At 42.5% G+C, this 24,912-nt stretch overlaps 1 protein-coding gene across 2 annotated transcripts; it reads right to left on the bottom strand.

Moving 5' to 3' along the window:
• Positions 1-1,851: 1,851 nt before the first annotated feature.
• On the bottom strand, positions 1,852-24,912 carry swt1 (SWT1 RNA endoribonuclease homolog). 2 transcript variants are annotated; one of them, XM_069153198.1, is made up of 16 exons: positions 24,621-24,912; positions 22,542-22,605; positions 21,303-22,361; positions 20,994-21,123; positions 20,279-20,380; positions 19,542-19,733; positions 18,562-18,655; positions 17,844-18,085; positions 17,277-17,422; positions 16,747-16,885; positions 14,464-14,603; positions 13,973-14,130; positions 12,621-12,767; positions 9,084-9,150; positions 8,905-8,972; positions 1,852-2,652 (listed from the first exon to the last, which is right to left on the bottom strand). In XM_069153198.1, exons 2-16 carry the CDS (start codon positions 22,599-22,601, stop codon positions 2,559-2,561), a joined length of 2,838 nt encoding a protein of 945 aa, XP_069009299.1. In that variant the 5' UTR covers positions 22,602-22,605; positions 24,621-24,912; the 3' UTR covers positions 1,852-2,558. The 2 variants fall into 2 exon arrangements, with proteins under 2 accessions (XP_069009299.1, XP_069009298.1); XM_069153197.1 differs by having other exon boundaries at positions 24,625-24,912.

The following is a 24,912-nucleotide window of genomic DNA, read 5'->3' as shown; positions in this document are numbered from 1 at the left end:
CACACACACACCACAGGCACAACCATGCTTCTGCTGACCCAACTTTTGTTATTGTGATTTAACTAATTGATGTATGTAGAGATGCAGTTTACTGAAGATCTTTTTTTTTTTTTTTTTTTTTTAATTTCTTTTTGTGTTTTAAAGTGTCAGGCATTGGCAGATTCTTCTGGAAGGAATGTTCAAGCAAGAAAATTACCACATTTGTAACATTTCTTAATTAATAAATCATTTGAATCTGATTTTTTTGGTCTTCAGCCTACTTTTTTTTTTTTTTTAAACTCGCCTTCGGTACCGAGGTCGTATCGGAAAATAATTTGGAGGAGTAACGGGTCACATGAACGGGCTTCAGCGTGCCGAACGAGCTGCTGCAAACCCAGACCTCCTAAATCACCCAACAGCCAACCCTGAACTCGGCCGTTACTGCCACCTCACCTTCCTTCAAGCTCAACTGTTAGACGTGACTTGGCGGCTGCCACTCGAAGCCGAGTTTTTTTTTTTTTTTTTTCCAGCCCCTTTAAGTGTCTTTTCAGGGGAGATTATATACTAAGCTGGCTGACGGGCTTCGGCAGGAAGGAACGACGACAGTCGCTCTGGGACCGGGGAGGCGACAGACAGAAGACCAGCTGGGCTTACTGCATCTGCATGACCTCGGACATCACGGCCTACTCGAGCCGTTTAAATCCCTAACCCCCCACCCCCCCGCACTCATTCACAAAACTGATAATCTCTGGACGCACCTGACGGTCACGCGCACACACACACACACACACACACACACACACACACACACACACAAAAAGGCTTAAAACACCGACTGATGTGTCTCTAGTTTTTTTTTTTTTTTTTTTTGCAGGCCACACATAAGCAGTCTCTTGTTTGTTCCTCCGGGAACGAACGAACGAACGAGGTTTGAACGCACTTGATTAAACCGCATTTAAAGAGAAAAGATCCCCGAGGCTCACGGCGAGCTTTTACGCAACACGCAAATCCTTTCGTAGAAACCGCTGCCGAAAATGGTTTAAATTTAGAAATTACATAATGGAGGACATTGAAAAAAAATTCCTTGCATATTTTTTTTTTTTTTTTAATAAATTATGAGGTGGCTTTTTCTGTGACAGTTAAAAAAAAAAAAAAACCGATGCAGGAATAACATCGGCAACGAAAAGTCGAGAGTCTGAACAGCTTGACAAAATGTTTAAGAACGGCGGCGTCTGCGTGACGTCCAACTCTGCACCGACTCCACGAGACGGGAAGCTTCAGACCCGTCGGCGGCCCTCGTTTACATGTCCTCTCCCTGTCCCCTCCCTGTCTGCCCTCCGCCCCCCTCCCACATGACGTCTGATGCTCCAGCCTGTGTGTGCGTGTGCGTGTGCGTGTGCGTGTGTCACACGCCAGCAGCAGGAGTAATCTCAAGACTGTCTGCTGGCGTCACCTGCCTCTAATCCCCTTAGTCACCGAACACACACATGCAGCCACCCGAGCTCACGCTCAGGCTACGCTGCTTCACAAAGATCTGGTCCCACGGGGGAGGGGGAGGGGGGGGGGGGCAAAATAAAAACCAACAACCATCTGTTTCTTATGTAATTTGACACATTGAATCCAGATATGTTTTCAGAATTGGTCTGTCACTCATCCTGTTTTTTTTGTTCCAGCGTGCTGACATGGACGTGGGGGGGAAAGTGAAATCGAGCTAAATATAGACAGGACTCGCACGCTCGCGCGTTTTAGTTTGTGCATCATCGAAGTGTTAACGACAGCCTCGGTGATGAGAAAGTAATATTCACTCTGTCGCACAAAATAAAACACGCTTCATTCAGACTTTAAGCGTAAAAATGACCATTAGGATTTCAGTTTGTGGTTCCAAGGAAAGTTGAACTTTTATTGCCTTGCGTAATGGGAAACAACTAAGTCGAGAGGAACCAAAGACTTCTGAAATCTTTGCATCATTACGCGTTCGTCTGGTCCAAAAAAAATACCATTAAATAAATATCATAACTTCCTTGTTTATAAATAAAATAGAACAGTTAAAATAATGATAAAGTAAAAAAAACAAAAACAGCTTTGTGATTACAAGATTTTACATCTTTAAATGTTTTTAGACTAAATTTCTCCTGAAATGAGAAAAAAACAAAAACGGAAGGGCTGAAGGACTCAATTTGAAAAAAAATAAAAAATAAATCACTGCACAACTGCACAATTACCATGCAGGAAATATCAGAGCTAATTGTGAAATATCAGAACTTATCGAATTGCTTATACTGGAAAACAGCAAATAATAAAAAAAAACAAACAAGAAGTCCCGGTTTAATAAACCATTAAGAGTGACGGGGGAACATCCGCCCGCTTCAGAGAACAACCACGTCTCCATCGTACGAAAACATTGTTAAAGATGGAGAATAAAGAAGTAAACGGTTGCAGTCTGAGGAGGCACAGTACGAGCAGAAATGCCTTCAACTTCCAAGTTTTGTTTTTGTTGTTCAAGTAAAGAATCGGTTGCCTTCGAGTCGTCCGCGTGTCTGATGAGCCGACCTCCTCGCACCCGTCCCGTCCCGTCGGCGCTACCTGCTGTGGTGTTGACCCGTGGCCCGAGCGCAGCGGCCCAGGAGCTCTTGCAGTTGCATGAGCTGGCTCCCCCCGACTCCGAGCTTCTCCCTGGGGACACACAGGGAGAGACAACTCGGTTCACTACGAAACACGGAGTTGGAAATGGAGAGCAGAGCAGACACGGGAAGACCCGAAGGCAAAGAGGAGGAGGAGGAGGAGGAGGAGGAGGAGGAGGGAGGAGGGAGGAGAGCGGTGCCGGACGAGCGCTTCTTCTCTCAGATCTGCGCCGGTAAGAATCGCTGATGTGAAAACTTGAAAAGCCTGCGAGGAAAGAAGAAAACGAGGGTCTCGTACTAACTCCAACTTATTAGGCTTATTTAGAAACGGATAACTGTGTTGATTTGAATTTTGGAAGTGCTTTAAACTGTAATACCACGAAGAACCAGAGTGGGCGCCACAGAGCTATGCCTCCATAGACTCCCGTTCAACTTTTCTCATGAAATACAAAGTCAAAGTTGCCCCCCCCCCCCACAAGTCATAATGGTGTCATTGACTAAAGTCACTCCTTCTCATCAGTCGTCTGGTGGTCAATCTGAAAATAATTCTACCGTTAATTAAGATATTAGGCGTTTAAAAAAGCAGTACGTTTGGGAGCGTGTCCGTTTGATTGACAGGCCCTGTGGTGCGGTCAGGTTTAACACTACAGGCGGGGGGGGGCGGGGCGGGGGCGTAGTGTCCTCGGGTTCCCAATCAGCTCCACCGCTCGCCCCACCCCGGCTCTTCCAAATACGGTCACTTCTGTTCTGCGGTTTGTTTTTGTTTTTTTGTTTTTTTTTAATTAGGTGACTTTTGTTGACTCCTTTCACACGAGCGGCAAAAACATTTTAAACCTAACATTTTTTTTACCAACTTTACACGGCGTCGGGCGAAACCGGGCTTTTTCTCCCGCGGACATCTCGACGCGTGGAACTTTCTATGTGCTGATTCGTGTTGGGCACAGAGTGTCCACGGCGGACAAAAGAGCTTTCTGTGCGCGCTGCGGCTTCCAGAAGCTCTCGCATTTCAATGGCGGCTATTTACACACATTTCTGTTCGGCTGAACCACATTTTTCCGGTTGCAACGACGCGCACGGTCCATCCAGGCAGCTACCAAGTGCATTAGGGAAACGCGCACGCGCACACGCACACGCGCACACGCGCAAATTGGGCTGCGACAGTCTTGGCGACGGCCGCTCAGCAGACACTGAGGGAGCTTGTTGCTTGTTGCTTGTTTTGTTTCCTCCTCTGCTTTGTTTCCATCGGGACGTTGCGTAACCGCAGGAAGGGGAGGAGGACAAGAATCCGCCCGCTGCCGGCACCCCACGTTTTCACCCTCCGCCTCTCCGTCCACTCCCCCCCCCCCCCCCCTCCCCCCGCCGCTCCCGAGCTTCGTTTTCGTAAACCGGCGGAAAGGGCCCTCCTCCTCCTCCTCCTCCTCCTCGTCAGAGCGTGAACTTTAAACTCTCTGGCGTACACGCGCCGCTCGCGTCGGGGAGCATCGGACTCCGAGAGGGTCTCCGATTTGGTCACGTGAAAGCCAGCGACGCCGTCGAATTCGACGAGAGTCCCCGACCCGGACGGAGAATGAGCGCGCAAAAAGAGGAGAGAGGTCGCTGCTTCTGTGTGTTACGCAACGGCCCACGCGGGCTTGACGGGCGATTAACGGGTCTCCCCGGGAGACGGTAAGGACTTGCGCTGAACTGAATATTATACGGGAAGAGGACATGACCGATTATCGCTTTCAAGCAGCCAATCAGGTCGTCCGCTGGAATAAAAAAAAGCGTCCAATTGGGATTCCCTCTCTCCGGCAAACTATGGCACCTGGCATCTTTCTCCACAACCGAGGTTTCAATAAGAGAAGAAAGAGAAGGACAATAGTGGGGAAAGATGCGCAGGAGGGTTCCTTCCCGTTGAAAGATTATTGATTGGATTGTTATCTATTCATATGCGGTTGGTTTCTCGCAAATGGCTGCAGATTTCCTCTTCCCAACTGGAGAAGCAAATATCTTTCCTCTCTGTCACTGTACACTCTTTTGTGTTTAGGTCTTATTCACCTTCTGATAAAATGGTTCACAGGAAACCTTCTTTTAAAGTCATTTCAAAATCATTTTGAAAGCAAAACCTTCACCTCGACAAGTGCGAAGAAAGGCTTCCGAAGGCACGCCTGTTCGTGATGAAAAGGTGGGTCTGGGTTTGCTGTTGGAATGTTTGATGTATGTAAAGACGTGCTTTGGGTTGCAGTCCAATTATATCAGTAAATTAAAAAAAACAACGAATAGAGGAAGAAGGGTATTTCTAAAATGGCTCTAATACATCCTTCCACGAGGCAGACTTGGTGTTCTCAAACACAAAGCCGTTTCTCTTCAGCGTAGCCGTTGAATACAGAGAACAGAAAAGGAAGTAATTAGAGGCCTCGGGCTTTCTTCCATCGAACCACGTGATGCTCCTTGTAGGTTTGTAGAAGAACGGAGCAGTGTTCCCTCCCCCCCTCCCCCCCGGTCATTCTGTTTGACTTATTTACATCACACTGACCAGTAAATATCATGACGTAAGATAGCGCCTGTAGAAATGCGCTGAACTGGGGGCTTCAGGTCGTGCGTGCGAGTCAGTGAATTCTGCAAGAAATAACAAGCGAGTTAAACGCGGACGCCAGCGCGCGAACGTGCGTTCAGACCGTCGGCACTCTTGGGACTCGAACCGGCGCACTCGTGGTTACAACGTTGGGGGAGCCGTGCGCAAGTGGCCGAGTCGTTAAAAAAGACCGTTGCTAGGCGACGGCGACACGGACGCCGTCTAGAAGTTCGACATTTTCCCCGGACGTAGGTTATTGGCCGAGTTATGAAGAAAAATTCTACGCGACTAGAATTACACCCGATCAGCTTAACACCCGACGGGGGAAAAAAAAAAAAAGAAAAGAACTTCCACGGCCTCCCGCTTTTTTCCGCAAACGTCAGCAAAAACGTCACAGCTCGCGAACTCGAGTCTTTTAGAAAGGCTTGTCCCGTACACGGTCGGCACGCCTCCGTTAGGACGCGGCAGCTGTCACTCAATCTCAGGTCGCCAGCTGTCACTCAATCTCAGGTCGCCAGCTGTGGCGACGAGCAGCTAAAAACCGTGTCGCATTAAAACTCGTCAGGTGTTCAAACCAGACGACGCGTCCGCAGGTGCAGCAAAATCGTCGGGCTCGCACGAGTAAGAACACGTTCACACGTACGAACGCAGAAACAGATGTTTTCCCAACGACTTCAGGATAATCACAGGTGATTTCAAAAAAGAAGAAGAAGAAGAAAAAAAAAAAAGCACAAACCCACAGAAACAACATCACAAGCACGGCGAGAGCAGACGATCGTACAGACGCCGGGCTGCGATGCATTTACATATTTTGTCGGACTGGAATGTGTTTTGGCAGAAGGCGAACCGAGCCGAGCTACGAGACATCACATACATTTAAAAAAAAAAAAAAAAAACCCACAGGACAGTGAAATGTAGTTTTGTCCCCCCCCTCCCCCCCCCACTCCTTTAAAAAAACAGGCCAATCCCGACGGCTTTCAGAATAATGCCAACGTTAAACACAGATGTGTTTGCAGGACAAAAACGCGCCGCTAAGCGTTTATCAGTGGCGTACACTGCGTTCTTCTTGCCACGCGCTTAACAACCACCTCCGCATGCGCGGAGAAAAGAAAACTGCAGCCGAGCAGCTGCTGAACAAACGGTGTTTCTGCACTATCTGAATTTCTTCAAATCAGATCTCTCATTCAGTTTATTGTCGACACTGTTACAAAGGCAGCCGTTAGTGAGAGTGATGAGCAACACCTTCTTTAATCTGACATTATGACTTCTTATCTTCCTGTTAATGATCGAACGGGCTCCTGGGAAGGGCCTCCCGCGCAGCCGTGCGCGAACTCGTGACGTCACGCGGCACAGAAATCAAATATTTAACATGGCGGATAACGCGCTCGCTCGGCGCAGGGCTACCTCGCTTCACGGCCGGCCAACGTAACGGATGAAATATTTACAATCACAACACAGCCAGCTAAACCTGTCTGTCTGTCGGCGGTGCCCCGTCGTAACAAAAGCTGGAGCGACGTGACGAGTTAAGTGTCTGCAAAGCTATTCTGGGAAGTGACACAGCAGATGTTGTCTTTATGAATAAATAAACCAGCACATTAGTATTTCATGCAAAAAAAAACAAAAACAAAAAAAAGTATTTGTAATTCAGGGAAATGATGCTTCCAGTTATGTAGAGATTACTGTTTTTAAATAATCAGTGCTCATTACAGTCGGTTCTGACGACATAATAATCACTGTTAATATAACCGAAACCAGAAAAGAAGGTCAGATTCATTTCTTTGAAGTGATTGATAACCGAGCGTGAGTCTTATCAGATCAATTCTACGAATAGTGAAATTCACCGTTTCCTGTTGCTGGGGTCATGAAAACATCAGAAAAAGCCTGGGACAGCAGTTTTAGGAGAGGACAGACACACACGCTGTCCAGGAAATAAAGAATCGTTTGAATACACACAACTGTGGCTTGTTTCCATGGCAGCTGCTGGGTTCAACCTGCAAGGCGCAAACACTGCAGCGATTTAGGTTCACAACTACATCCCGACGGACAGACGGGCTATGAAACCAAAGTTTCTTTTTCCCCCCTCACCAAAAAAAAAAAAAAAAAGCAATAGAAATAGAAGAAAGAGTTATATGGTGTTAAAACAGCGTGTGTGTGTGTGTGTGTGGGTGTGTGTTGTGTCAAGAATTACAACACGCATGACATTAACCGTTGATGACAACCTGTGGTGCATGTCACAATAATGACAATCAACAGGAATGCAAGTAATGTAGAAAAACAAGTAGCTTTATTGTGGATTAAATCTGACTGTTAAGTCTTTAAAAGTCAACCTGTGCTGGATTTTTAAGGCCAATACTGATATTTTTGTTTGAGAGTTAAGAACATCAAAGAACGACACATCAGCCCGACAATTTCGTAACATAAACACAAAACCAGCAGGTTTGTTTTATATTCTTTTTGTGTTCATTGTGACCAAGACGAGAAGTTATTAGACTATATTTTGCGGTTGGATTGTCCACTATTGACTGCTGTACGGTGGAAAAATCTGCGTAACGATGACAGAGTTTCCAAATGACTTCAAACCAGACTGTAATTTCAGTCTGGCAGATTTAGAAGTCTATCTGTGATTCATATAAAACACAGAAAAGCTCCAATATCTGATATTGGAGAGCTGGAACCAGCAGTGTATTTCTAAAAGATTGTTGTTTTTTTTTAATGTGATTTATTTGCATGTCAATCAATATGTGTTCACAAACTGTTGTTTGCGACATTTTATTTTGTTGGAGGTAAGTTGAGTTTTTGGAGCTTTAAAACCTTTTTTTTTGAACAAGTGTTGCAACTGTTGCAAATTTGCACTTCAAATTTCAGGTTAATAACAGCTGTGCGTAGTCTAAGTTGAAACACGTCATATAAGCAAGATAAGAAGGATAATTGGTGTGTGATAATTTAGAAAGACAGGCATGGAGAGGAGGGAAAGGTCACGTTGTGGTCTTAAATTAACCCTTTAGGCGGCACTTCCTCAGGCTGCTTACAAATCTGACCGTCGTCTATAAGATACTTAGAATTTACAACTTAGTACAAATCAGATACGAGCCGGAAGTTTAAAATAAGCTGCTGAGAAGCTCAGCTCACCGAGGCGACACATAACTCACTTCGGTTGTGATCCTGGCTCAGCTTGTACAGTTCACACTTACTGTACCATATTGGAGTTTATGAGACTCCACGTAGGAGCTCTGTTGAATCTTTCCCACTCTGCCGCTCGGTAAACATGGGGCAATGAGTATTCAACGAGTCCAACCAATAACGTCGTCACCCTCCAAGACAATGTGCGTCTACGTGGCAACAGCTGACAAGAATGAAGAAACATCCCGGTGGTTGCCGAGATCTAAACTACAAAGATCTGGAGCATGTCTTTAATGACACATGTTCACAATGAGTGTCAACGGCCGTTTGGAAATGTTGGCATGGCTACCATCATTGTGAGAGCTCTGCTGGGGATATTTACAGGGAGGGCTCTCGTGTCAGAGTAACGGCCACGACGCTGGAAAAGCACACCGGCCTGCCCGGGCGCGCCACCACAATCCTGAGAGCGTGTTTGATTGTGATATCTGGTGAGAGGTACGTTGCTGCTAAACGCACACATCAGCTGTACATGTCAAGACATTTCTCTGTTGAACCAGAGACACATAAGCCATATAAATGTATTCATTATAACCATACATATTCCTTTATAACTATATGTGCATGTCCTACCTGTAGTCTGGCTGTGAGAAACAATCCAGAATGTCTTTGGGCTGTAGCCTGGAATCCTCATTAACAATCTGAAACACAAAGCATATGAACTGAGCTACTGAAAGATGTCAGGTCAAATTCATTTAAGGAAAATGGCAGCCATCCAAATGTGCACCAAATAACTGTGACATGGCACCAACCTTATTGGAGTGGATGACGCTGAGCAGCGTGCGGGCTTCGTCCAAACCAGGGGCCGAGGACAAGACACTGAGGAACAAAAACACAAATCTTAGAGACAACCTCTCCTCCAAGTGAGGATCGAAACAAGCTGCCGTCAATTTACACCTCAATGTGACACTTTTATTTTGTGAATTTGAGCCAGGGACTTTTACTTTTGCACACAACAAGAACATTTAAATAACCCCAAATTTGGAAAAATCCTTTAAAACGTCAATAATTCGCCGAGATGAATTTATTAATTTGCAATCCTTTGGTAAAAATAAATGTGAACACACGGAGCCACAACCAAAATAAGCACACGTACGTACATCCATAATGCACACACATTGAACACAATGAATGACTGCATAAAAGATCGCTGCCCTGAGGGCCTCACAGTGATGCAGGACAACAGACAAAAAGTTGAGCGGTGAAGAACGAGGAGTAGAAAGTGGTAATCTGAGCAGAGTCCTACATTTTCCACACAGAGAGAGAGAAATGAGTGAGAGAGAGATGGACAGAGATAGTGTGTATGGGATGAGTCATCGCTATGCTGAAACACGTGAAAATGAGTCTGGTCGTCTCCTAGGCAACGGTGCCTGAGAAGCCCAATATGCACATATATGTGCAGAGATAGTGCGCAAAGATGTTCACACAAAGTATAAAACATGGACTAATATTATTGCAGATAGAGATGAAGATAACAGGAGTGAAAAAAACATTCTAAAATATTAAATGATTTAATTACACAGTAATTTCTGATATCGAAATATCGATATCGTGTGTGTTTTTCAATACAGTATATATATACACACACACACTGTATACACACTGGGCACATAGTTAGATTTTTTTTTTTTGTCATGATCCCTTAAATGTGGTTGTCCAGTGCTTTTGAAACTTGTGACAATGATTTATAAATGAGGCAGGATTTATACTCTGCACTGATATCAGTGCAATGACACAGTAAACTTCATTGAAATCAGTAATTACTTTAAATAACCGAAAAACACAAATACACAGGGCAATTTCTAATTCTAATCTTTTTCTGCATTATTCTCTGTAAAAAAAAAAAATAAAAAAAGTTTTCACATCGGCAAACCGGCTGATGCGTCTGTGACGGGCTGATAGATCGTTCAGGCTCTAATTAGTATTCATGCTGCCAGAGTTTCCAATTTTCTGTCTTCAGATTACTGTGAACACTTCTTTAATCAGCATTTCACTCACAGGATGATGAATTATACAGCTTTTACTTTTTTTTGGGTAAGTAGAACTTACTAGACCTTTGGAGAAAGATCCCCTCTGATTAATGCACCGCATTGTAAAGTTTCTTTACTTTATTTTAGAGTCTGACTTATGAGCCTCACACAACCCCACGCATGCACACAGACACAACAGCTACGAGCTTTAGTGCAACGCAAGATCTGTGTTTTTCAAAGAGGATGCAGTTGTGGCAGGATTTGTCAGAGGGGCTTTTGTGCAGAGTAAACATCCGCACCTGCACCAGATTGAGGTCTTGATTGCGCAGCAACAACCGAACAAAAGATCGCACACGCTAAAAGCTACAAGTGCAAAGAAAACGAACAGATTATTAACATGAACTTTAGATTCCTCCTCTTCGGACTGATTAAAAGTGCATGAAGACCGACTGAAGCAGCTGCAGGTGTACAATCACGACACACTCAACAGGAAATTATAGATTAACACCCCAACACACACAATAAGTACGTGTCATTAAATCTACACCTACAGGGAGTATTTTAGATATGAGGAAACCCCTGTTAATGAAGTACCACTTTAATAGTCGTATAATGTATGGCAAAAAAAAAACAATAAACAGGTGCTCAGAGGCCAGCAGGTTTAGGAATCCTCTGAGGACAATCAGGAGTTTATTGATCTGAGAGTGTTTGTGTTCAAAAGCCATACAGCCATGCTCTCCCATCATCACAGAGATAAATATCCAGACATAATCTTTTCTTTTAGTTAAAATTATGACTCTTCAAAAATCTGTAAATATTTCTATTTAACTGTAGAGATTCTGCACAAAGCTGCACGAAGCAGCATATCGTAGATTCAGTAAAGAGCACAAAACACTGAACGCAGGAAATAAAGCACGTCTACAAACATACCGTCAAAGGCATTCTGATCAATTACAAACCACAACAGGAAGAAGATGAGGCGGTGCAGGTTAGCAGCAATGAGCTGGCATGATTCAAGCAGAGAACGTATACGCCCTAAAAACTTAACAAAACATCTGACTTTGATTATTTTGATTTAATTTACCTTCACATAATGAAAACGGTTATTTTCAGGAGCACGAGTCTTTCATAGTGGTTTTGTAGAGTTGGAGAGCTAAAACTGAAGTGGCTAATGGAATATAGCCATCATTAATTTCATTATTTGCAGCTGGTTTTCCTGCTGTGACACGTCAAATGTCTTCGGTGAAAAGGGGCCGTTGTTGAATGGTTTCCCTGCAACTGCCACAGCAGCCGCGAGAGTCAAGATCGAGTAAATGGAAAGAAAGTAATAGAAGGACATGACGGAAAACAAGCTGAAAGCATTCATGTCTGATTAAGAAACAGGCCTACATCATCAGAGTAGGCGTTCACAGAGCACATAGAGTCCTGTGAAAGTAGGTACACCCACTGGATTAAAGGTTAAAAAAAACGTTATGATTGACCAAAGTTGAAGTTTAACTGGCAGTGGCCGTTTAAATGGGACGATGATCAAACACTAACAAATCCACCAAGATTTTGGCTCAAAAATAAGAAACGGAAGGTTGTGGGATGGAGAATCGAGCTCAATTTGTGAATAGAGGATGGATTGTTCATATGCGTTCATATCTCTTATGAAAGTCTGATGTGTTTAGATGCCGATGCAGGGACAAGCAGCCCAAAAGTCTTCAGGAGGTGAAGATGTCTGAGAAACAAATGCATTCTTCTTCCCGAAGGCACGGGGAGAAAATCAGCAGTAAGAGAGTGCAGCACTCACTGTTATATCAGGGGAAAGGTGATAAAACAAAGCTACAAGGTCAAGCAGATTAGAGACTGACCAACACTATACGCAGGACACACACACACACACACACACACACACAGGAAGGAGCCGGCTGGCTAAGGATAGGCCAAAGACAGTTTAAAAGGGGGCTCCTTAGAGCAACTGGCTGTCAAGATAAAGGTGAGACACCCCTGTTAAGGCATGAAGAGGTTAAGTCAGAGGGTTTAGTAAGGAAGAACAAGTGGGGATAATGGACAGAGACATATATAGTAGTTGTGGAAGGCGTTGAAGGAGAAGCATTCAGATGTGTCGGATGACATTTGTAAAGTGACAAAATAGTGACCTTAACTCGTCGACATACGAAGACCATAGCCCCAAGCGAAAGAAGAAGCCGGTGCCTCTTGCACGCTTCGGCTTAAATGATCAAATTGAATAGCGTAACCGCAGTATGAAAGTGACGCGGACGGCATTGTGGCTGACGTGCAGACAAACGAAATGTGCACATACGTGGGCTGCCGTACCTGTTGAAGGCTTGGAGCAGCTGCGAGACCGTAGAGGACAGTTTGTGCAAGCAGGCCAAGACGTCCTGTGGTGGCGGCGGACCTCCTGCTGGCTGAGCACTCTGCATGGTGTGAGGGTCAAAGCCCAGAGCTTTGAACACTTCCCAGCTGAGACATGACAGAAAAAAAAAAGACCTCGGGGGGGTCAGTGGAATGGAAAATAACTCAATTAAATAACCTCCAAAGTGTTTCTGTTTCAGAAAGTTAGGTTCATGTAACCGTTTCTTGTCATTTTAATCACTGTGACACTTTTATACACATGACGGTTTTTTGGTTTTTTTTTGTACATGTTCCTCTCCTGTTTCTATCAGCTTTTTTTTTTAGCTTGTTCACTTTGCTGAATAGTTTCCCTCTTGCAGCAGAAAACAGCAGCTTCTGGGTGACGAAAAGTAAAGATGATAAATAAAGTGCTCGAAGCCCGAGGCCACACGACTTATCGTTACCTCTGAACGGCTGCGGTTCGCATGCATGAGTGTGTCCAGACCGCCAGCGTTGCTGCTGTGGAACTGTGACACGAAGTTTTCCTTTGACGAGAGCCATCAGTATGATAACGCTTCATTTCATTTCATTATGCAAGACTTTATGGTACACGTGTATTTCTTTCATGTCTGTGACATATTATATTACATACCATAACATGTCTCTTTAAAAGAGTCCGTTTATCAATTCTAGTACACCGTTTTGTTTTCCAACATGTCTTACCTGTTTTGTTATTTGTTTGTTTTTTTGTCTTGTATCTTTATACAGATAACTTCCTATTCTATCTGTATTACTCTATTTGCCTGATTTTATGTGCTTCAGCCTTGAACTGTTTTAATCTTGTTTTTCTATCTAAATCACTTTTCACCTTTGTTTTGAAAAGTGCTTTCTAATTAAAGTTTATTATTATTATATTCAGATATAACCGAAGTATTAAAACTATACTGAAAGGTGTAGGTTGTCGGTATGATGTAAATATGACCATCAGATATTATCACTGTCCGTTTTTGCTGAGGACTGAGTACCTCAAAAAATGACAAATAGTCTCTACTCCAAAACTGCAGATGATGCGCCGCTGCAGTGAGGCCTGAGCTGCACCTCAGACATGCGTCTCACGCAGACTGTGTCGCTGCTCTGACCTGTTAACATGGGCACTGAAATAAAAATCCCTCGATTTCTAGTTCTGAGACTGTCACAAGACTGTAGGCGGCGTGGCGTAATCCTTTAAACCAGCAAATGTCAGTTACTAATCAGGTTAGAAATTCATCATCCAACCGGTGATCTGCAGAATGAATTAAAACTGGAATCCCAGGAAAATTCCTGATTACACCCACCTTATTTGATTCACATTAGACCAGATGCTTTCAAAGACAGCCCACACTTCCTGGTGAGAGACTTGAGCGGTCGAGGGTTGTTTGTCTTCATCATCATCATCATCATCATTCATGACGACATCGCCGGAAGAAGGTTCCCCCTCCACTGGCAGATGTGGCTATGATTAAAAAAAAAAAGAATATTTTTAACATCAAGTTGTGTAAGCTAAGCGTTGTGTCGACTACAAAACTGCACACTGCTGTCTGGTCATTGTTGTTCTGGTGATCATGATTAAAACCTAAAACAGAACACACCTCCTCCTTGTGCTCTCCGACATAATATACTGTAGGATATAAAACAAGATGTAATAATCATATTTGAGGTATTTATACGCTTCCGAACAATCCCAACATACACGACATTTCAGAAAGTGTTGTTTCTAGAAAAGGAGAGGACTTTATCAACACATCAGAGGTGTAAATTTGAGCTTCCAGTCAAATGAAATGCTGACCTGAGGTTGCAGCTCATTAAAAATGTTGTCCATGACAGAGATGGCATGCGGGACGTGTTTCGAACTTTTCCAAAATGCCTTCACAAGCTCCTTAGCTTCTTGAAGGGCCTCTGAGGCGGCATTACGGTCCGCCGCTTCACCTGAGAGAACACACAGATGCGTACTGTATTGTTTATCAGATTACTGCAGTGAAAAGCGGACATGCGCACATAAATCTAACTTTCATTTGGCCGGCAGTTAATAAGGCAAGGTGTGCTCAACGCAATTTAAAAACACCAAATACTGCAGCCCCTAAAATGAGGTTGAACCAACACCACTTTAAAACATTGCGCACAAAACCTGAACATTATAACCTTCATTATGACCATCTGCCACTGCAGGACTGTAGTTTAAGCTAGTTGGTCCTAATAAACAAGCTGAGTGTACGAGCACACACATGCTGTAAATATCAAACGTATGAAAATGAGGCAAAGGGGGAGTGGATGCTGACAAGCAGATGCTTTGACTGTGTAACCTTGTGAGAGGAACTGTTATGAATATAAAGATGGGAGACGGAGCCAGGCAGTGGGACACTCCGACTATAAACACCCCAGCTCAGCCTGACTTTGAGTGTGTGTGTGTGTGTGTGTGTGTGTGTGTGTGTGTGTGTGTGTGTGTGCGTTTGTCTTATGTTCCACTCTGTTTGGAGACCTGCAAAAACGGCGCACATTAAGCACACATCGCAATAAAACATGTATAAAACATATATATAGATATATATATGAGAGTGTAGAGCACTTTAACATGTTGCATGATAAACAAAAAATAATTTTTGCTGTTTCGCTGTTATTTGGAAGGCTTTGATATTTTTTTTAAATTTTTTTGTGGCCTCACTGGGTCCTTCACCAGAGCAGCTACATGTCTCTCCATAAGGCGTACTAATAACACCCCACCAATTCCAGTTGCAGCCCCAAAAATGTGCTTTGTTACTTTATGCACGCCTGTGAGGATTCAGTCCTCATAAGTATAGCTACGAGTGAAAACACACACCCTCACAGCCTGCTTAAAAAAAAAAAAAAAAAAAAAAAAATCACATGCAGTACTTTTCCACTCCTAGATTTGTTCTTAGCCTCACATATAGTTTATCCTTCCTTTCCTCCCCCTCCTCCTCCTTCTCCTCCTCCTCCTCCTCCTCCCCCTGCTCTCAGAGTCCTGGCACAGAGCCAAGTTGCGTGGTACCAAGAAAACCAGAGTCATGCATTGGAGCTTGGATACACAGAAACGGGGGCAAAACCGCATTGTTTCAACTAATACGAATTTGTGGTGTGGATTAAGATATTTTTGTGCTTATTGTGCAGCAGTCACCCCCACACACAGGTGGACACAGATCCTGAGAGAGAGAGAGAGAGAAAGAGAGAGAGACACACACACACACACACACACACACACACACACACACACACACACACACACACACACACACGCGCGTGCACACACAGCACTGTAAGCATATAGCAAGTGGATCCAGCAACAGCATCCAGGCCGAGAAGTGCTGCAGTGGGCGACTCAGCAGTTTTCTGACACATATTCAAGTCTCCCACTTTAGCAGATGACCTGATTCTGGATGTAGTTCTGTAGGGTTCTAGCGCAGTGCAGGGCAGACCACGTCATACCCCATGCAGGAAGGTCTTTATCTGAGGGATGACTCAGTGTCTTAACATTACTATCTGCTGAGGGATTAAAACACAACACTGTCCAATTAACTATTGCAAAGGTTTTGGATATTTGAGGTTTCAGCTGCGAGCAATGTGATTTCTTTTTTCAGACTACTTAGGAATTTTTTTCACAAAGCCTCAGCTTATAGTGTTGAAACTGTTACAATGGAACAATGAATCGACGGTATTTGACTTAAGGCACATGAGGGAGCTCAGCTTGGCTGTTTAGCATCTCAAGTTCATAATTGTATTTCAGAATCTATTGTTCACATTCAAAGGAAGATTTAAATCAGCTACTGGGAAACTGGCATCAAACATTTTCATCTAAAGGGCATGATTTTATCAAGCCTTCCAAAATCTAAGCAACAAAAAAAAAAACTATGTAAGAGGCCATGTACTGTAAAGAAGGATGGTGCCATTCCCATTTCCTATAACACAAACTGTAATAAAAAATGTTGACAGTGTAAAATATAATTAAATAAGCACATACGAGCCCAAAATAACCTTATGTTCATAGAAAATTGGTGGAAAAATACATAAAAGACTGTTGATTACTACTGCAACACATAATTCTCTTCCACTTACATACCTGAGTTGAAGAAGTTGATGAGATTTAAAACAGTTTGCTGCTTCCTCCGAGGGACAATTTGCCCAAAAACAGCAATCCAGTGCTTTTTTAAACAGTGCAAGACATCTCGAAGAGTCCAGGGTGGTTTTCGATAAACAATCTGTTCACAGAAGAGAGAAACACAATGAAACACTGACCTAAAACTTTAAAATGACCATAAAAAAAAAATTATGATTTATTACAATATCTGTATTACAGTTGAATACACAGGATGTGCTTGTCACCCATCATTGTGAAATGTAAATCTCAGTAGGCTGTATAAACTGTATGTACATGTCTGCATATGCACATATTGTACAAATCTGCATACTGTATGTAAAGTAAACAAGTAAATCATCAATACAGTTGTTATTCCAACACTTTTTGAACTAGTTTCAACTATTTGCATTCTTGTTTACAGTTTACAGGAACATACTTGGCCAATAAAGCGATTTCTGATTTGGAGACATTCATTAAAATATACTCATAATGATGTGAAAAGTACATTTTACCTCCAGCCAGAGGTCCTGGTAAATTGCCTTCATCTCCACCTCTAACACATCAGACAGCACCTCCCGCAGACACTGTTCCAGTCCACAAACACATCTGCTGAGGTCCCATTTTGTCTTTTGGTCTCCTGGACTGAGCTGCGTGCTATCTGTGATCAATTACATGCATGCGTACCACATATTTAAGTATAAATACATAAAGCAGACCATCTGCTGTCTTTTAAATGAGGGCATACTGCATGTGTATGTAACATGAGACCTAATAAGAGCATATGACAGAACCAGAAGTGCACTTTCACATTTGTAACACTGAGTCTGAGTTTCGGGAATTTTTTTTCCAGCATTGTATTTCTTTTATTTTTGTCATTTTTTTGTTAGAACTGTTTCGATTGCTAAATTAAACACTTAATACATTGACTTGAAGTGATTGAAAAGAAAACAGGCGCATTGGAAGGGGTGGGTGGATGTGGTAAGTGCATAGAAGGTATGTGCTGTTACCTACTGCATGATGATAGAGCATGCCAAATTACTTCCTGTTTTGCATAAAAGACCCTTTAATCCCTGGCTCACCTTTCTCCACGAGTCCTACAGAAAGGCCTGCTTTCTCCTGCCTGTGAGGCTGTACTGTGGCGCTACTCCCGCTCGGCATTGGTGATGAGACCTGCGGGTGGATGTGAGGCAGCACGGGAGTCTGCATGCTCTGCAGGAAGTTAAGCTCAGGTCTGCATCTCTGGACCTCTGCCTCCAAATCATTCTTACAGAGGGCCTTCACCCCACTCAGGATGGCTTTACAGCACAGATTCTTATCATTACTACAGAGGAAAGATTGGAAGCAGGTTTTTAATAAGGTGACAGTGATAACACAAACAACAAGAAGACAAATCATATTACAGATAGCAAAAATGATTTGACAGTGAAACGCTGATCCAGAGTCTGAATTCCCCCTTTAATTTAGCAAAACAATCTATGACTGTGTCTGGGGATAATGATATTAGGAGAAATAGGTCAAAATGATAAAGAAAGATAAATATAATTGCCACAGCAAATGTGAACCAAAAAAACATTCCTGAACTATACTGAGAATTCCTGGCTCAGCACATCTATTCTTTGCCAATAACTGTGTGGCCCTCTCTTTCTCTCATCCCAACTGGAACTATCTGGCTGGACCCACTCGCAGTCACATGCATGTGCATTATTAGCAGACGACACACTCTGCAGCAGCAGCAGTATACTGTAGTGGGGGCGGGCAGGGGGTGGGGGTGGGGGGGGGGGTGGGGGGGGGACTCACGTGCACAGGATGAGAGCACACTCTGGATACAGACGCTGGTATTGCAGACAGCACTGCAGCACTCTGTCATCATTAGTCTCAGCATTCAGGCCCTCTGGGGGACAAGGAGGTCCAGAGACAGAGGAAGGGACACGAGGACAAGAGTTACTGGGAGAAATAAAACAGTCTATATGAGGACAAAGACCTCATAATTCCTCAGAACACTGAAAGTACATGTCTTTTTATTTTTTATTTTTAAGGAGGGCGAGGTGGTGGGGGGTGGGGTGTAAAACACAAGATGAAGTGTTCATGTATATTTGATAAGATATATTAAGTGCATATGTGCTCCAAATCCAAAATGATATCTCCCCCAAATCTCCTTTAACACATATCTTGTTGAAGACGTCCTGCAAACCGATGCTGAAAATGTAAGTTCTGATCCGTACAGCTAAGAATACACAGAAGCAACCTGCCCTTGAGATGCACACAAAGTACTGCATGTAAAGATGATGAAGAGTTCTGGAGGAACGGCTGAGTGTTAGTGCCCTCTAGTGTCCATGCAGTGAACAGTCAAGAATTAAGTACTTCATGCACTACGCTGCTGCAATCTCTCACTTCATATAAATTAGGGACAATTCATTGTCATTAATGGTCCATAAGCACAGTGGCTTTAATTTCAAATAAATAAAGAAATCATGCTAAAATTTCACAGCAACTGCGAGTGTTGATATGAAACATTATTATGTTAGACTGATACAAACCATAACAAAAATCTGAAAGGAAAATGTTTCCCCTTCAGTTCTTATTACTTTGCTGGGGATTTCTCCAGTGTTTGTGTGTGAAGTGTCTTTTGTAATGAAGGATGCTAAGCCATCATGTTTTTGTCTTATACCCGACAGTCATAATTAATATGGATACAGGTTATGCAGACAATAACCACCCTGATTATGTAGGTTCCCTCTTTGGTTGTAATCAATTCATCTCTTTAAATGAGCCCTCACCGCTGCTCTCGGTGGCCTGCTGCATGGACTGTCCCCAGAGGTGCGGTTCCCGCCTCTTCAAAGTGTTGTGAATGTACGAGATGGCCGGGATGGCCAGGTGGGACACAGAACCAGACCAATTATTCTTCTTTTTGAGGTAATCCAGCTCCTGAAGCACCACCCAGGGAATCAGAACAACAGGGAAGCCCAGAGCTGAGAGAACATGAAGTGGAGACAGAGCAAAGAGTGGTGATTCCATATTTCACAACAATGTGAACACAGTTTATCCTTGGTGACGATAAATTGAAAAACAGTGGAAATAATTTTCTGATTAACAATTCTTTAAATAATAACATCCTAATGAGTGTTGTTTTTAACTGTATTAATGCTGCAATGAAATTATTCATTTGTCAATCTGGTCCAGATTTACATCCTGCTCCTCAAATGTGATGATCCCTGAATCAAGGATATGACATATTGTTTAGGGTCAAGTTTTATTTGCTCTTCCTGTTCTTCTCACAGACTAAAATATTGTCTCAGGGCAAGTAAAACATGTAATGCTCCTTTTCTAGTGGAGATGGAAATTGTGAAGAGTGAAGACATTTCTTGGTGATAACTTCAGGCATTTAGCTTGTAATGACACAAATTGGAAGGGGCACCTTGGCATCACACTTCATTAGGTAACACATGAAATGCCATGAATCATTTAACAAAACACAACTATGACTGTGTTAGTGATAGTTTATAGTATAAAACACCTCCGAGGCCTTCAGATCTGATCCTTTTCACGTAATCCAGGTTGCTGAGGAGGATGTTGGTGTCCAGGATGAGGATCAGGTCTTGCTGACGGGGTTGTCTACCTGTGAAGACAAGTTGACATTTAGTTGAATTGTTTCTTGCTAAATAACCGAGTGAAATAAGTGAAATCATATTGTGAAAGTGTAAAATGTGATGACCTTTTAATGCGTTATATTAAAATCTTGTTTTGTATTTTCTGTGGGCTTCTGGTTTGATTATATAATTTTTTGCAAACGTGAGCAAACTCCAATCTACATTTGGACACCTGCTTAAAAAAAAAACACTTAAAAATCGAATTTGAGCATCTTCAATCTCAAAAGTGTTACAGTTAAACTATTATTTATGTTAACAAGTACAGCCATTAGTCAAATGTTTATTTTGTTGCGCAGACTAAACTGCTAGAATGTGACTTGTCAAGTTTTATTTTGTCTTTATCGTCGTGCGTCACTCTGAAGTCAAAGCAAATCTTTTCAAATTAAATATCAAGTTACAGGCAAATCAAACTAAATGTGGGGCCATCATAGGTATACAATTTTAAACTTTACTCAATAGTGGCTCCGAGTGGTTATTTCAGACCACTACACATTTCATAGAGTGTACAATACATGAGTGCATATTTGACACATGATGAGAGTACAAAGTTTGAAGAGTCTTCTGGAAAATGTTAAAACTTACAGTTTGTGTCTGCAGGTCCTTCGTCTGGAGAATCTATGTCCATACAGGTGAGCTCCCCGTAGCTCTGCATGACATTCACCTCCAACCTCTTCTCAGAGCGAGCGAGATGAAGCTCTTCCACCATTTGCATCTGCAGAAAAATAAATTTTAAAACAAATACAATACAAATTTACAAAACTACAATTTAAACCTACAAAAAAAAAAGGTCATTTAAAAAAAAAATTAAAATTTTATCTTATGAAAAAAGTACACAGAGGTTAACACAGCCACTGATTTATTCAGATTAAATGAGGGATGTTTTTTTATTACCTGGTCATACCATGACTCAGTGTTGGTATCATCTGTAGCGGGAAACTGGCCAAAGAAAGATGACCTCTTCTCTTGTACGTCACGCGGAAAATCAGGGGTAACGTCCAAACAGCTGCGAGCTGGTGGGACAGTTTTCTGCTCAGCGTCCGAAAGCTTAATCCTATGTTTGAGATTTGTGTGTGAAGAAATGGCATCATTCCTCTCAGCCTCGCTATCTTCTGGTCGTGATTGAACCTTTTTTGGTATCTTAAACTTAAGAGGCACCGATGATTTGAGAGAATGTATTTGTTTCTGAGTAGATGGCGACTGAGCGGTCTTGTGTGACACTGATATGACGCTCAACTGAGCTGAAGTGACATTCTTGAACATCTTTGAGCTTCCCTCTGAGGCAGTGTGCTTGGCTGAAGTGGAAGACTTCTTTATAGTAGAGGTAGATGAACCTTTTGAGTCTTTACACGAGCTCTTTTTAACCTGAGTCTTCTTTTCTTTATGCCTTTGGCACTTCATTTTGACCAGCTCCCTTCTCTTCTGCTGTAGAGAATCCTTGGAGAAAGAGGATGTAGGTTCCCTGGTCTTGATAGTGCTGCTGCCATTTACAGCCCTTAGTAGGTCCTCTGCTGTCCACTTCCTCCTCTGCAAATCCTGCTTCTGTTCTTCCTGTTCAGCAGAAGCTACATAGGGACTCAGTCGCTGCTTTTTTGACTTGGATGGGTAACTCTGGGAAGAACTTTTATCTGACCCACTTTTAGACCTCTTTGTTCTGTGAGGAACTGCATTGTTGGTGTTGAGAGGTTTTGAAGGTCCCCTTTCCACAGTCTTACTTCCACTGACGGATTTATCTTTCCCTGAAATACAATTCTTTTCTTTACTGGAGTAATTTCCCCGAAGGAATGGCATAGAGAACTTTTTAGTTTTAGTCCACTGCTTCTCCTGATTAGCAGATTTCTGCTCTGTTGCTTCTGTTGTTGCCATTCTGTAGACAGGCTTTTTGATCTGGCGGTAGCTTTGGGAATCATCTTTAACGGTAGAAGAAACTGATTTTGTCTGTTTCTTTGCAAGCTATGTGTTGAGGAACAAAAGAAAGATCACAGTCAGAGAACAAAACAACTAAGTGTGTCCCACAAAATAATCACATTTACATTTATCTTTAGTGGTCACGTACCATGATATAAAGTTACATCTCCTACCTGTAGCATTGATATTAAATGAAGTAAACATAAGTGACAGCCTTGTCCTCACCTTCTCATCTTCTTCACTTGAGGATGAAGACAACTTCTTGAGCTTTCTGTTTTGAGACATTTTCCTGTGAAGGTAATTTTGAAAAGTAGAAATGTTTTTCAGTTAAACTGTTGAAAAATTCCAACTTTTCCAAAAAAACAAACCCTTTTTGGCTTTTGAAATCAATGTCACTCAATATTAAAAGCATTACATGACCGAATGCCTTTTCTACAGGGCTGCCTATATTTTCATAATGTCCCAACTCTAAATGATTGGTCACAAGTTTGTCTGTTTGGTAGCATTATTTAACTCGTAGTATTATCAGTTCCGAAGTCCAACTAGAAGTTGTCTGGGGTTTAAAATACTTTTTACGGTATCTTCATAAAAATGTTAAGTTGAACTTTAGACTCACAACAGACGACATACAAGTCCACAGTTAGATGTTGCCGTTAGCTTATGGTGCATTCAGCAGCTGAGACGTGGAAAAAGTTCTGACTTCCCAGTTGAAAGCGTTCAGATTACAACAACAAAAAGGCGACATGGTAGCCCCCAGAAAATCTGCTCTATTCGGTGTCTGAATACAGAAAAGGACATACGCTGTGTGCACAATTACGAGGCAAGTTGTATTTTTGAGGATTAATATTATTATTGAACAACTACAGTGCTCTCGGTCAATCCAAAATGTTAATAAACCTCAAACCTGAATATTTAAGAAAGTAAAAGTGAGGTTTTGGCTTTCTTAGGAGAAGATCTGTGTGCAGAATTATTATGCAACTAAATGAAAAAACACATTTTTCCCATCTCACTTGTTTCTTTTCATCTGTTAAAGTGAGAATAATAAACAAACAACTCAAAATTTCCAAATAAACATTTAAAAAAGAAAAAGAAATCAGTGACCAATACAGCCACCCTTCTTTTCAATAACAGTAATAAGCCTTCCATTCCAGTCAGTTTCTTGATCTGTTGACAATCAACTTTTTGTGCAGCAGCAACCACAGCCTCCCAGACACTGTTCAGAGAGGTGTACTGTTTTTCTCCACCGTAAATCTCCCGTTTAAGAAGGTCCCACAAGTTCTCAATAGGGTTTAGGTCAGGTGAGGAAGGGGGCCATGTCATTATTCTTTCATCTTTAAGGCCTTTACTGGTTACCCACGCAGTGGAGTACTTCGATGCATGTGAGGGACCATTATCCTGCATAAAAATCATGGTCTTCTTGAAAGATGCAGACTTTTTCCTGGACCACTGCTCAAAGAAAGTGTCTTCTAAAAACTGGCAGTAGGTTTGGGAGTTGATTTTGAGTCCATCTTCAACACGAAAAGGTCCAACTAGCTCATCTTTAATAATACCAGTACCCCACCCGCACCTTGCTGTCGTCTGAGTCGAAGTGGAGCTCTGTGCCCGCTACTGATCCGTCCACGGGCCCGTCCATCTGGTCCGTCAACAGTCACTCTCGTCTCATCAGTCCATAAAACCTTTGAAAAATCTGTCTTCAGATATTTCTTGGCCCAGTCTTGACGTTTCAACGTACGTGTCTTGTTCAGTGGTGGTCGGGTTTCAGCCTTCCTCACCTCGGCCGTGTCTCTGATCACTGAACACCTGTGTACTTCTGGGCGCTCCAGGTAGGTTGCAGCTCTGGAATATGACAGCACTGGAGGATAACGACTTCCTGGTAGCTTCACGTTTGATTCTTCTCAAATCTTTAGTAGTTAATTTGCATCTTTTTTTTTTCTCAACACGTTTCTTGTGACCCTGTTGACTATTTGCAACAAAACGTTTGATGGTTCTGTGATCACGCCCCGATATCTTAGCAATTTCAAGAGTGCTGCATCCCTCTGAAATACTTTTTACAATTTTGGACTTTTCAGAGTCAGTCAAAATCTTTTTTTTTTTTTTTTTGGCCCATTTTGCCTGAGGAAAAGAAGCTGCCTAATAATTATGCACACCTTGATATTGGGTGTTGATCTCCTTAGACTACACCCTCCCTCACTAGACAAATGCACATCACCTGTTATGCTTAAATCCAATAGGCATTCAAGTTTATACAGCTTGGAGTTGGAAAAAAAATATGCATACAAATTATGATATGATCAAAATACTCACTTGCCTAATAATTGTGCACACAGTGTACAACGTCGTCATCACCCACGTAGACCATCACAGGGACAAGAGAGAGTCGTTATTATTTGTACACTACATTTATACGCGTTGTTTTTTTTAGCAGATAACGTATAAAACTAGGCGGTGAAAAGAAACAACAAAACCGCAGGCTAAATGTCTTCTTTACTGTCTGCAAATCCGGAAAACTTTATAAACGGAATAAAGCAGGTCTGATAGGAATAAAGGTCTAACACCCGGTAAGCGCATTACATTAGCGACGATTGTTTTTCAAAAC

This window comes from Embiotoca jacksoni, unplaced genomic scaffold (genome assembly GCF_022577435.1).
Source record: "Embiotoca jacksoni isolate LCO1_2020_lvr unplaced genomic scaffold, fEmbJac1.0.p SCAF_19, whole genome shotgun sequence".
Classification (NCBI taxonomy): Eukaryota; Metazoa; Chordata; class Actinopteri; family Embiotocidae; genus Embiotoca; species Embiotoca jacksoni.
The sequence above is the reverse complement of the archived record's forward strand: the minus strand, read 5'-3'. Positions and strand labels throughout refer to the sequence as shown.